Below are 14,222 nucleotides of genomic sequence, written 5' to 3' on the forward strand. Positions count from 1 at the left end.
TTTTTTTTTTTGATGTGGACCATTTTTAAAGTCTTTATTGAATTTGTTACAATATTGCTTCTGTTTCATGTTTTGGTTTTTTGGCTGCGAGGCATGTGGGATCTTAGCTCCCCGACCAGGGATCGAACCCGCACCCCCTGCATTGGAAGGCGAAGTCTTAACTACTGGACTGCCAGGGAAGTCCCTGGTTGAACCTTGAATGATGTTTGGAGTCTAAGGAGTTAGAGGAAGAGTAGAGGAAGATGAATCTGGAAAGGTAAGATAAAGTGTGATGCTCACCACGACCACTAAGCCATCTTGCAAATTTCTGTCCTTTACAGATACGAAAGCCATCCTTTTATGGGGGTAGGAGGTGGTCAGAGTTGGGGGGTAAGGTCTGACCAAAAGGGATAAATAGATATGTCATACTCTTTATATTAAATTACTACTTATAGGAGGATTAAAAAGAAAAAATCCCTACATTTAAGAAATGTATACTACTCTTGCCCAAAAGACAAAATATCGAGCTGTTCCTTATTTTGTTGGCAAACATGTCAAATATATTTGTATTTCCTTGTCAAAATGCAAACTGCAGACAACATAGACATAATATAAAATGACAGTGTACTTAAAGTTTCTACACCTCCCTTGCTTCTCCCAACAGGCTAAGGTTATTCCCACCTCAGGGGCTTCACACACATTGCTCTTCAAACCTCTGCGTCTCTGCATCCTTCTCAGATGTCAGCATTCAACCTGTAGCTCTTGGTGTGGCCCACCCTGCCTACTTGATCTAATTAGGTCCCTCTTCCTATCCACCCTCACCCCTCCCCGTGGTTCTCTACCTCAGCCCTCTTTGTGCTTTTTAGGACTTCGACGTTTGCAATTCGTATTAACTTGTTCCTTGCCATCTGCAGTGACTTTCTACCCCGTGTCTGTAAGCTCCACGATGGAAGGAGATTCGTCTGTTCTTTTCAACACTCCACATATAATACCTGGAACAGGACCTGACACATTACAAAGATGCAACAACGCTTTGCCAAATTAATAATTTTCAAATGCAAAGATATATAGAATTGCCATACCTAAAAGTTATATCTCTAAATTAACAAATCAGACTTTCAAAATTTCCTGGGGTCAGTTCTTATGCAAAGAGTGAGTATAGGAGGAAAAGGAAAATATGCTTAAAAAATGTTTCCTAAAAGAATATTTAATTAAATAATAAAATAATTATGTATAGTTATATTTAATAATATATTGTAAAATCATGTAACTATATATCAATATATGATTTACATAACATAGTTTTAGTATTTCTTTGGCTTAAATTAATAATTCCTTTCTGATACTCAAGGGATATATCTATATTTTTCTTCACTGAAGAATATATTTCTTGATATATAAGATACATAAGAAGGATAAAAGGAAAGGTCTTGATGAAATTTCCTTCTAGCTTATCTTCTTTTCCATTCTCCCACCAAAAATAAGGTAGCAAAAGTGACTTCGAATATATCAGTGCAAACTCATGAATGTCAAGAGAACAGTCAGGGTTGCAAATGTTGAAATAGACTATCAGAGAGCTCAGATGCCTTTCTTTATCCGGTAAAAAGTTAAAATTCATGCCCATCTTAAAATTCACAAGCGTAAAGCAAACCCTCCTTCATCACCCGATATGACACAGAACATTTATTGTTCATATTTATAAAATAATCTACTGGTTTATATTTAAAGAATATGCACTAAGTTTTAATCATCATTTATATTAAACAGTCCTATCTAGAAGAAAATATGTTTATTTACTTCAAATAGATGGCAACACTGGAGCTCTACCTGGTGAAAATTGTGTTCTAAAAGATGATCAGATGAAATTAGGGGAGAAGCAAATACGTTAAGTCATGATAATGTGACCCTCCATGGGTCAACAATGTTTAAAACAGTTGAGTTGGTCTTATAATACCAAGGTTTGCTGGATCAGTTTCTAGGCTAAAGTGTAAAATTAAAGTCCCTTTTTCCTAATAGCTTCTACACTGGTCTGAAAATATTGTCTCCGAAGTCTTCATCGTGAAGTTCCTTCTTTTATAGCTATATAATTTATCTACCTTAAAAATTCCATTCTGCTTTTCCTCAGATGTTTGCCTTCTAAGCTTGATTCTAAGAGCAAGTAACTCCAATTTCTAACTGTGACAATGAGCGATTAAAAAAAAAAAATTAGTTCTAGTCTTTGTTTAAAGAAGCACTGAAACTTTCGGTCGTAAATCTGCAAATGTGTGGGACACACACACACACACACACACACACACATACACACATTCACATAGATACACACGTACAGCATATGCTTCTCTCACACATCTTTGGAACAACAGGGAACTTAAAATAAATACAGCTGGGCACCAGGAATATAATGTGCTGGGCAAACATATACTCCTATTAACGTAAATATATTCTTCAGTGTTTCCTGCGGGGCCTACTTAGTAATGAAAAGCAAGCAATCCCCATTTCTCCCACAAAACACCCCACATGCTCTCCAAACAACCGCCCCTAGCAACTGGATGTGGAGAGGAGCGGAAAGGAACAAAAGGCGCTGGGCTCCAGCTCAGGAGTGAGTCGCCTTCTCGGACCCTGGCATTTTAAAGGCAGCAACAGAAGGTCATGTTGGGCACTAGCTGTCTCTCAAAAAATATGTATAGTAAGGCAACTATTATAGTCATCCGTGTGTAGTAACTGCTTCTTTTGCCTCACGTAATTCGCGAGTCCTTGAATCGAAACTACCACGTATGAGGGATGTTTGCCAAACCCCCAAGTGGGACTCGTTCTCCGCCCTCTGCGCCCCTCTCCTCACCCCAAGATGCGACCCAAGGGCTTCAGAGTGACCAGTGCTGCTCGCGAAGCAGCCTTCCGGGAAATCTCCACTGGGCTGGCTCTCAGCTCCAACACACCCTCGGCTCACTTCCCTCACCCCAGCCCCTGCTGAGCGCAAGGCGGGGACCAGCCCCTCCGCCGAGGTCCGGGAGCCGAGGGGGCTCCGGGAGACCCGGGAGGCCAGACCCGGAGATTCCGGGCATCTCCAACCGGGCTGGAAGCAGCCGGCGCGACCCCGAGGGGGAGCCAAGACCCTCGGAGCAGAAAGAGGTTTTCCCTGGGAGTCGGCCCACATCGGACCCGGAGAGCGAGAGGCAGCGGCGGGAGCGGGCCAACCTGCCGGCGGGGTGAGTTTCCAGTGGCTACAGGTTGCCTGGGAGCAGATGCCCCGCTCCCGAGGGCAGCAGGCGCTCGGGGCGCTCGGGAGGGAGACTTGTGTTGGGGGGGGGCGGGGGGAGGGTGTGAGAGACGGAGGGAGGCAGGGGAGCCCGAAAAGGCCCCACGCGGGCGGGGAGAGGGGAGAGAGCCGAGGGCGCGCCTCCCAACCGGGACCCACACAGACCTTGGCGCCGCAACCTGCGCTTCTTGAGGCCGAAGATGCGCACTTTGGAGAAGATGTCCACCAGGTTGCCGTTGCAGAGCCCGCGGTTCTTGCTGGGGCTGCTCCGCCTCCTGCTGGCCGACGGCCGGTCCCAGTGCTGCTCCCGTGCCTGCCGCTTCTGGCGGATCAAGCCGCTGGCGATGGCCGCGGCCATGGTGGGCCCGGGACCGGGTCCGGAGGAGGGAGGGGCCGAGGGAAGGGAGCTGGGGACACAGGAGCGGGAAGGGCCGGCGAAGAGGGCAGGCCGGAGGGGCCGGGGCCGGGGCCGGGGACTGGGAGCGCTCAGTCCCGCCTGGGACCCATCGCCCTGTCCGCGGAGCGCGGGGCCGGGCCCGCAAATGCGCCCGGGGCGCGGCGGGGCGAACGCCGGGAGCCCGAGGTCGTGCCCGCCGCCGCGGTCGCGTCGGATCCTGGACCGGGGCCGGGGCCTCGGGCGCCGCCGCTCGCGCCGCCTTCCTGCCCGGCCCGCCTCCCGGGCGGGAGGTAGAGCCGGCCGCCTTCTTCCCGGGCAAGGGATGGAGGGCAGGTGCCGGCCGGGTCCCGCGCGTCGGTCCGCCCAGAGCGCGCTGGGCAGGACTCAGCGCCGGACTCGAGCGGCCCCCCGGCCGGTGCCGCCGCCGCCGCCGCCCGCTCTCGGAGTCCGCCGGTGATCGTCAAGTGCTTTGGAGATCAGCATCTGGAGAGCGCAATCTTCTCCCCGGAGATCTCTAATCAGAGCGCTTCGTTCCCACCCCGCTACACTCCCCTCCCGTCCCCCTCCTATGCCAGTCTTCAGAAGGAAAGAAAAAGGTATATATAATAATGCCTTTTAAAAATATTAATAATACTGTAAAAGAAAGCTAAAACGGATGGCAGGGGGTGGGGTGCTGAGAGGCTGAGCCAGAGCGGGTGGAATTGAAGGAATCATCAGTGCGCTTTTTCTTGGATGAAACTCGCACGTCTCCGAGGCTTCCGAGGCTCAGCGAGGGCTTCTGGATCTTAACGTGCCTCCTGGTCCGCAGGCACTCTCAGCCGTGGTTGGAACGCGAGGTGGATCCCGCCCTCCCCGCTAATCCCTTCAGCTCCAGAGCCTTTCCACCCCGGGAAGGAGGAGGGGGAAGGAGGGAGGTTGGGAGGGAGGAGAGTGTGTCCTGAGGAGGGAGGCGCCTCCACTCCCTGCCTAATCCACCCAAACTTGCTGGACTCTCCCTTCCGCTCCCAGGAAAAGTAGGCTTGTCATTTTGAAACCGTAGCAGACAGAGCAAGAAGGAGGGAAGGAGGGACGAGGGAAGGGGACAAGACGTGGAGAGGTGGTGTGGAAAGACCCCCTTCCCAAATTTGCTCTCTAGCACTTGGAGGAAGAGATGGCAGCAGCTGTAGCTGCTGCAGAACGGCAGCGGGAACGGAATATTGAAGAAGCCACCACAGAATATTAAGGGCGGGCGGGGTGTCACAGTATTCCAGCGACAACAGAAAGCAGCCGGACTGAGGGACACTCCAGTTTGAGCTGCCGTCTTTGGCGTCCCTGGGTAGAAAGCCAGGGAGCAAAGCATGTGAACTGTGTTTGAAATTCAGATACAACAGCTGCTGCCTCTTCTCCTTGATTTCCTGTCTGTGTCCTGGCAGCATTCTGTCATGGATAACCAAAAATATGAAGGTCCAGGAGGAGGGGAGCAAGTGGAGGGCACCCTAGAAAAGGAGGTTGGGAGAGGAACAATTCGTGCTTGGAAGAATACAGATCTTTGGTTCCTAGGACACACTCCGAGCCACAGAACTAGGAGTAGCTTGTGCTCCTATGGCTTCTTACCTTTTCCTCTTCCCTTTAGACTGCTTGCTTATCATTCCAAGAAGGTAAAGAAAAGAAACCCACAAGCTAGACTTCTCGCAATCCAGTGTGAAGAACGGAGGAAAGAAAACTCATCTGATAATTGGTACTTGTAACAATCACTTTTCTGGTGACCGCTTTAGAGCTGGAAAGAGGAGAGACACACTCGGAAGGCAGCCCTGGGAGCAGTTCTGAACCAACACCCACTTTCTCTTTGCCTCAGGAATAGGCAGTAAAGTACTACAGAGACTTGCAGCCAGGCAAGTGGGAGAAGTTCAGACAAGGGCTGATTACAGGGAGGCTAGACACATTCTGCTCTAGGGAACTTATCCACAGTCTCTCCAAGGAAGCAATTAGTGCTCAGCTGTTTTTCACTGTATTTACTAATAAGCCTCTCTTGGGGAAGAGAATTTAATCTAAGAGGACTGTTTAGATTTGGGTCCAATGCAGATATCATTGGCTTTACGATAATGTATATGCTATTTAACATTAAAGAACATACTCTGTAAGCTTATTTTCCCCACCTTACCATGTTTTATCTACATGAAATCTATATATATGTAATAACTACGATTACTAAAAGGAATATGCATGAGTAATTTTCCCAGAAATTTGCAATCCTTAATCTCCTATGAGATAGAAAAAGTGAAGAAAAAAGGGTGTGTTAACTATTTTGCTCCATGTCTACCTTTTTTTTTTTGTTTTCTGTTTTACATGTCTTTGTTCTTTCTTACATGTTTACTAAGTGTATTTAGTATTGCCATGATCTTGCTTTAAAAGGGAAGGACATTTGCAGAGATGGATACATCTAATAAAAGGCTATTCAAGTGTTTCTTTTAAGAAATTCACCGAAATAAGTCGTATTGAACAGAAGTAGTAGCTACTCCTACCTTCCATTATTGAACAGTGGCTATCTGGACATTTCAGACAGTACAGATTGGAATTTCCGAACGACTTTACAATTAAAGCAAACATATTTACCTAAAGCTAGTAATGAGTTTTTCAAAGAAGCAAAATGTTAAGTATAGTGACCTTTTCAATCTAGTATAACTGCCCCAAATTACATAACCTAGTTAGCTGCTGCTTTCTTTTTTTTAATCCTCGTGATATATGAGTGTAGTATAATAATTTGAACAGAGTGAGATTAAGCTGCTTCTTATTATAGCTGTGTTAATTCTTTTTCTTTCCAGGCATTTTCTTACAATTCAGGGTTCTCCCCAATTCCTTGGATTGTATTATCCAAGGGGAGGTCGGTTTTTTGTCTCCTTCAGACCCCTCCCTTCAACGCCCAGCTGCGGTTCAGCACCGCGGACAAGGATCCGGCCACAGCCAGGGCGCGCGGAGAGCAAGCAGGTTCCCCTGAGCGTGGGCGCGCTGCTGGCTGCGAGGGGCTCCGATACTCTCTGCCCTTAAAAGCAGCTTTCCGCTGCCCACCCCAAGCCACCCAAGGCGGAAAGGAAATTAATCCTCACGGCTTCCACTGGCATTAATAACCCACCTTGGAGCATGAAGCTTTTCAGCTTTTTGAGAACCAAGAAATACTCCTTCTTTCCTGATTTATTCCAACCCCTGGCGCAGCGCCTGAAACAGCGGACGACTCAGTCTCAGGGCGTCTACTCAGAGTGTGAATTTCACAAGCCTTAAACGCTTCTATCTTAGGTGGTTTCTGGTTTTAAGGGAGCATGGGGTGGGGGGCAGCACTTGGGCTAATCAAAGTCTTTTAGCTTAATCTCTAGTTTTCCTTTTACCTCCCCAAAACGCTGTTTAGTTGTTTACAGATAGAGGTAAGCGAAAGAAAACGCAAGAGAGCCATCTGCTGTCTTAAACTGTGATAAAAGTGTAGCAAAAAACCAGGGTGAAAACCGTTCCGGGCGGGTGAACCGAAATCCATACCTTGCTGTAATTCAGAAAATAATGTTACACTCATGAGAACCTCCTCGGTGTCGTTCATTTCACCTTTGAATGCATTAAAACAAACAATATACTACTGACCAGGTAGAGTGGCTCCTGAGCAACCTGTCAGGAGTCTGAACTCTGATTTCAGACAGTCTCGTTCATTTCTGGATTTTGCTCCATCCTGGCTGTATAATGACCTCTAGTGAGTTGCTTCAGTTTCTCTCAGCCTCAATTTCCCCACCTCTAAAACTGAGATGATAATAAAATCTCCTTTTTAATTCTTGTGCAGTTAAATTTAGTAAATGAATGTAAAGATCCTTGTCCAGTGTCTGGTACATCCTCAGTGCTTAAAAATGACAGCTATTATTGTCATGATGTCCCAGATCACTCATTTCTATCTCGGAAATTCTTTTCCAATTTCCATGTCTTTTTCGAGATCAAAAATGTATGTATTCCCATGTATATTTCCTCACCTCTGAACTGGGTACTTGAAAAAGATTTTAAGTAATTAGAAATGTAAAAATTATTTCATTTTGGCAAAAGAAGTCCAAGGTGAAACTTTGGTTCATAATTGACTAAATTTGTGAACTTAGCTCTGTAAGGCTCTTTCCCCACTCACTGAATAGAGATAATAAAAACATTTCCCTCCCTCACAGAGATTAATATGTGTGCCTATGAGAAAACAGTTCTAAAACTGTAAAGTACCACACAAGCATTAGTTCATTGGAAGCTGATTATTCAACTACTTCCCTGTGCTCGCAACGTCTCCAGAAGATGCCATGCTCCCTTTGGCCCCTCTACTTTGCATATGTTGTTCCATGTATCTGGAACACTTTTACTGCCTCTTGCCCACACTCCCCTCGGTAATATAAAACAGTAGCTAAAATCACAATTGGAGTAAAGCAATCATAGGCTTGACTGTGCATCCTTGAGCAATTCATCTAAACCTCTCTAAGTTTCTATTTCCTCTTCTGTAAAATGGTCATAATAATGCAATAAGGTTATTATGAGGATTAAATGAGAACATGTATATAAAACACAGCAGTGCCTGCCAAATAGTGCAAGTTCAATAAATGATAGCTACTGGTAATCATTTAACTCATCACTCAGGTCTTCATTTCTTCAATGACCAAGTCCTACATTGACACTTCTATGAAGATGTCTAGTAGGCATCTCAGGCTTAACATGGCCAAGATTAAACTCTCAGTCTTCTTTCTCAAACCTGCTTTCCAATCTGCCCCATCTCTGGAATGACATCTCCATTCTTCTTGTTCCTCCGGCCCCAAAACTTGGGCATCATACTAATCTCATTTCTTTCTTTAGTACCTCTTATGTAATTCCTCAACAAAATGTATTCACTCTATCTTCAAAATAGATCTACCACATGATCACTTCCCACTGTATGCACTGCTACCTACCACCATGATCTTTTGGACTATTACAATAGCGACCTGACTGGTCCCTTGGGATTCACCCTTGGTCTTCTTTGATGTGCCTTCAACACTGTGACCAAAGTGTCAAAGGTATAAATCAGGTTATATTACGCCTCTATTCAAAATCCTACACCTCAGTAAAAACCAAAGTCCTCACAGTGTCTACAAACCATGCTCCATGTGATTTGTATCTCTCATCTACCTTCATTTGTTATCTGACACCATCTCTGCTTCTCTCTCTTCATTCACCAGACGCCTTCCTCAACCTCCCTGGCACGTTGCTGTGGCAGGACTTCTGTGCTTGCTCTTCCATCTGACTCTCTCACCTCCTGCAAAACCTTTGCTCACTTATTATCATCCCAGTTGAGATCTTCTCTTACAAAGCTAGCTAAAATAGCAACCTCCAAACACAGTCAATCCCTTCTTCTTTCCCTGATTTAAGGTTCTGCATAGCAGTCACAACTTTGAAAAATTCTATGTATTTTTATATATGTATTTTAATATGTATCTTATTTATTTGGACTATCTTGCTCTTTTAAAACACAAACCTAAGACATATTTTTGTGTCTCACTTGTTGACTGCCACATACCCAGTTCTTAAAATGGGGCAAGGCAGAGTAGGGGCTTAAAGAATTAAGAAGTTGGATACAAAGACAGCCAAACAGTTAACACCAAATATGAGGAACAGAAAATCTTGCTTAGCCCAGTCTGTCAGGGATAAATTACCCCATGGTGCTTGATCTCTTTAAGAGAAGAAAGAAATCTAAAATTCGATTTGGAATATGCACAATCTCAACCCCATAAATAGGATATACAGAGTCCTCTAGACTTTGCTTGATCATTTAGGCTCAACTTAACATGACATGTAGTTTTTTTTTTTTTAAACCAAAACATTAGCAAAATATTTAATATGAAAAGTCCATGACAATTCTATATTAGCTATTGGGTTGGCCAAAAAGTTCGTTCGGGTTTTGGTACGATGGTACGCGAAACCCGAACAAACTTTTTGGCCAAACCAATGTAATCATATATTTATATACGATTTAAAATACCATTTCAATTATTTAAGACCTAAACCTTCAAGTAAGTTAATGTTCCAACAAGAACAATGACATTTATACTTTGGCTTCCTAATACAAGTTGTTCATTATCACAACCTTCCCGAATCACCATTCTATATCCCTAAGACGACATGTAGTTTGAGTTCTGAGTTCCAGCAGTGATTCTTGGGGCTTACTGAAGGTTGCAAGACTGACTTCACTTGGATTGGAGAGGACAATGCTACTGATCTTTGTGACTCATCCCGCCCCCCAATACACATCCTGTTTTCTCCCTTGCTTTCAGGCTGCCAATTGACAACATGCCCCCTTTTCAAATTTGTTACATTGAATCAATCATTGCAAACTAGATGAACATATCTGATCATCTATAAATACAAAAGTAAATGAAGTCTAAGGGAGGAGAATATATAAACAAGAAACAGCCTTATTGATACTGATTTCATTATTTAAAGAGCCTTTTCCCCTTGCCTTCTGCATTTTGTTATATTCTAGTTTATTTTATTGAGTAGGTTGCTTAAATTCCAAATATGTAAGTTTTTGTTTGGTTTACTAAAAACAAGTACATTATTTCAACTTCAAATAAACAAAAAACTCTAAGGAACATATTTTGTGACACTGATGTCATTATTAAATGTTAACACTTCTTATTTTCACAAAGTAACAGTCTACCTATTTTTCTTCATATATGTCATTGCCACAGCCATTATTTCAATGTAACCAAATTCATCGGATCTAAGAAACCATTGACTTTAAGATGCATCAGTTAGCTACAAAGGAAAAAAACCATTTTGTTCAACTATGTCACGTCATAGATTACAAGATGTGTATCAATTTCAGAGATATTTATAAAAAAAAAAACCTTTGCATCTTAGAATCAACGAAATGGGGTATAATGGGACTATGTAAGTCTATAAGTGGGACTGTACCCTTATTAACCCTGTCATGTTCTGTATTTTGCTTAGACATCATACATCTTTTGGTTAAAATAGATTTTAAGTGCTTCAGAGAAACTGTGTTCTGAAATATCTTTAGTTTCATTATTATTGTTGCTGTTGTTTTAATTCTTTTATCTCCCTGTGAGTCTGAATTGGAAGGATAGATAGGGTGGAAACAAATATTCCTCAAATATTTCCTGCTTACTTATTTGATCATCTCCACACAATAAGCGACTCACTCCATTTTGTCACATGGTTCCCTTTGTGAGTCAATCGCTTTTGAACACTTAAAATTAAGGATGAAATATGAAGGCCCAACATTTTTTCACAAATAAGTTATCATAAATTAATTTGGGATGAGCTTGAGTAGGGTTAAAAAAGATATATTGGCATTTATGTTTTCATCCTTTGTTCTGGATTACATGGGTTTTATTTGAAAATGTATGAGGTAATTCTGAGAATTTAGTCAATATTGATGACCCTTTTCATTTTTCAGTCATTTGGAAGAACACCAAAAAGTAATGTTAAGATGCACTTGGGACAAATTTTCAGGTAGTTAATTAAGAATGAATGTGTATCCCTTCCTTATAATTCAAGTTCAAAAGCTTATTTTATTTTTTCTGTGATAGTATTATTGACCTTCATTTTAGATTCAAAGGATAATCGAAATGAATGTTAAAGTGTTTTAAGTTAGATTTTTCAAGAAGTAATTGATTGCATTAATGTTATAACAGTCTTGTTGATTAATTTTGCTGGATATATTTATTTCTCATAGGGAACAGATTTCCATCTATTAAAAAAAAACCTGGAAGGAATTTTATTGTCACTTAATATTTTGATTCAATAAAGAAAAAGTGGAAACTATTGGTACCAAAAACTTGTGAACATTCTTACCTATGGAAGCAATACCAGATTGGTATAAGCAGATGGCTTCGCTTTACAAATCTAGTGTATTTTTAAAATCTGACTAATATGTTGGAAAAATACTCTCAGTGGTTTCCAGCCTGCTTTATTAAAGTGAACCCAAAATGTGCATAGCATTCATTTCAGAGTTGTGAGCATTGACTTATCTTTCCTCACTCTACATGAGTTGTGGGAGATGATAATAACATCGATTTAACGATATATCAGTGAATCGGGTTTTTAAAAAGAATACTGAATATATGTGTCGATGGACACTTAGGTTGCTTCCATGTCCTGGCTATTGTAAATAGAGCTGCAATGAACATATATACAATGGAATATGACTCAGCCATAAAAAGAAACGAAATTGAGCTATCTGTAGTGAGGTGGATGGACCTAGAGACTGTCATACAGACTGAAGTAAGTCAGAAAGAGAAAAATAAATACCGTATGCTAACACACATATATGGAATCTAAAAAAAAAAAAAAAGGGTTCTGAAGAACTTAGGGGCAGGACAGGAATAAAGACTCAGATGTAGAGAATGGACATGAGGACATGGCGAGGGGGAAGGGTAAGCTGGGAAAAAGTGAGATAGTGGCATGGACTTATATATACACTACCAAATGTAAAATAGATAGCTAGTGGGAAGCAGCTGCATAGCACAGGGAGATCAGCTCGGTGCTTTGTGACCATCTAGAGGGGTGGGATAGGGAGGGTGGGAGGGAGATGCAAGAGGGAGGAGATATGGGGATATATGTATAGGTATAGCTGATTCACTTTGTTATAAAGCAGAAACTAACACACCACTGTAAAGCAATTATACTCCAATGAAGATGTTAAAAAAAAATATTGAATACTTCAACAGAAAAAAATTATTCAATTTTCAAAAAAATGAGAAATGAGCTTTCATTTATATTCTCAATACAAAGATTCTGTGTGCACTTATAGTCTTATCTGTATTTAACATTGTAACCAATTTATATTCAATGATTACTAGAATGGTCACTTTCATAGCAATTAAATGTTCTAGGTTAATTATGTTCTTTGTATGTAGTATAAATGGGCTAAACACATATATGAACATGTGCACCCATGCACATATGCACACACATACACATATGCATGTGCCAAAACACATAACTAAATTCATAACTCTGGTAAAGATAATTGTAAAGCATTAGTGATTTCCAAAGAAAAGTGACTTGCAAACTCCCAATTCAAGAATCTTAGAAAACTATTTTCATTACCACCCTAAGAATGTAGACAATATCTACCTAAATTCACTTTTGAAATTTTTCTCAATAATAGTTCAATGGAAATTAAGCATAAATTAGAGTATAGGTTTTAGTCATAATTCTTTGAACACAAACTGAGACTATGTCTCTCTCAATTTATAAAGCACCTAAATAATATTTGTATAATAGCCTGTGAAGAACTTTTACATGTATTTAAGTGGGTGTCATGATTTCCATTTAAGATAAATGTTAGGTCCCAGAGCTGTTAAATGATTCTTATGTTTACAATGCTAGAAAGTGGAAGAAACAGATCTTAAGTACATCCTTTTTCTACCAAGCTATCTCCATCCAGCTATTTAAAATTTGACTAACCTGTCACAGCACCAACTCTAGGATGGAGACTCTCACATGGGATTCGAGGACTCTCAGCAGTTTCATGGATGGATTTAGGATTATCTGTGATTCTCCCTGACATTTGTACTAAAGGAAAAAAATCGGGTGAATGTGCATTTTTATGCAACCTGGGTTCACAGTTTTCCTCCAATTCTCAAAGTGACCTGTTTCCAAAGCAAGAATAAGAATCACAACTGTAGAGGGAGGGAAAGAAGGAACACACAACACCCAGTACTACATTTCTGATTATAAAAGTTAATACATGCTCATTAAGAAAAAGTTGGAATATAAAAATAAATGATAAATAAAATCACCTCTAATCTTGACATTAAACGTTTTGGTGTATTTCTTCTGGTTAAAAAAAATCATTACATGAAAATTTGCTCTCATATTTTTGGCACACTTTAGTGACTAAGAAACACAACGGAGGTAAAAGCCAGTGTATCATTCATACACTTTAGCTACATGAAGTCCATCAGAAACTACTATATTCTACATTCTATATTCTCTAAAAGCTCTTTACAACTCAAAGATCACTTCCTTCTAAGTCATGCTCTAAGTGTTCTAACCTCTGGGACCAATGCTTGCTTTAGTTTTCAGAGTTTTAGGAAGTCTAGCTAAATAACTTAAGCCTTAAGGTTCCGAAAAAAATTGCTATTTATCTCCTTCTAATCTGGGAATCTACTTCTAAAAACTGCATGTGAAAGTAATTTCCAAAGTGCAATGCACTTAAGAAATGTTATCATTATAAGTAGATGCCATTTTGCGGGTTCAGCAGAACCTAGCTCCTACTTTGTACTTAAGAACTAAACAATTATATCCTTAAATTGATGCCCTGAGTCCTCAGGAACCTACAATATGTTTCTTATTGCTTCTGTGACAATTTGCCACAAATTTAGTTGCTTAAAAACAATACATTTATTCTCTCGCAGTTCTGGACGTAAGAAGTCCCAAGTCAGTTTCACTGGGTTTTGGTCAAGATATCTACAGAGCTGGTTCCTTCTGGAAATGCTGAGGAAAGAATCTGCTTGTTTTTTTAATCTCCTAGAGGTCAACTTCATTCTATGGCTCAGGGTCCTTTCCTTGTGTCATTCCAACCTCTTGCTTCTCTTGTCACATCTA

General features: G+C 41.6%; 1 protein-coding gene across 3 annotated transcripts in view; it reads right to left on the minus strand.

The window, feature by feature from the left end:
- Positions 1 to 14,222, minus strand: part of FGF14 (fibroblast growth factor 14) — a 623,657-nt gene that overhangs the window by 184,215 nt on the left and 425,220 nt on the right. The window contains exon 1 of one of the 3 annotated variants that reach the window (XM_068526686.1): positions 3,401 to 3,593. The exons of the other annotated variants lie outside the window; for them this stretch is intronic. Within the exon in view, the coding sequence (XP_068382787.1) occupies positions 3,401 to 3,593 (193 nt within the window). Of the gene's footprint in view, positions 1 to 3,400; positions 3,594 to 14,222 lie in introns of those variants that run through there. 3 annotated transcript variants of the gene reach the window in all.

Source organism: Eschrichtius robustus, chromosome 18, assembly GCF_028021215.1.
Source record: "Eschrichtius robustus isolate mEscRob2 chromosome 18, mEscRob2.pri, whole genome shotgun sequence".
NCBI lineage: Eukaryota > Metazoa > Chordata > Mammalia > Artiodactyla > Eschrichtiidae > Eschrichtius > Eschrichtius robustus.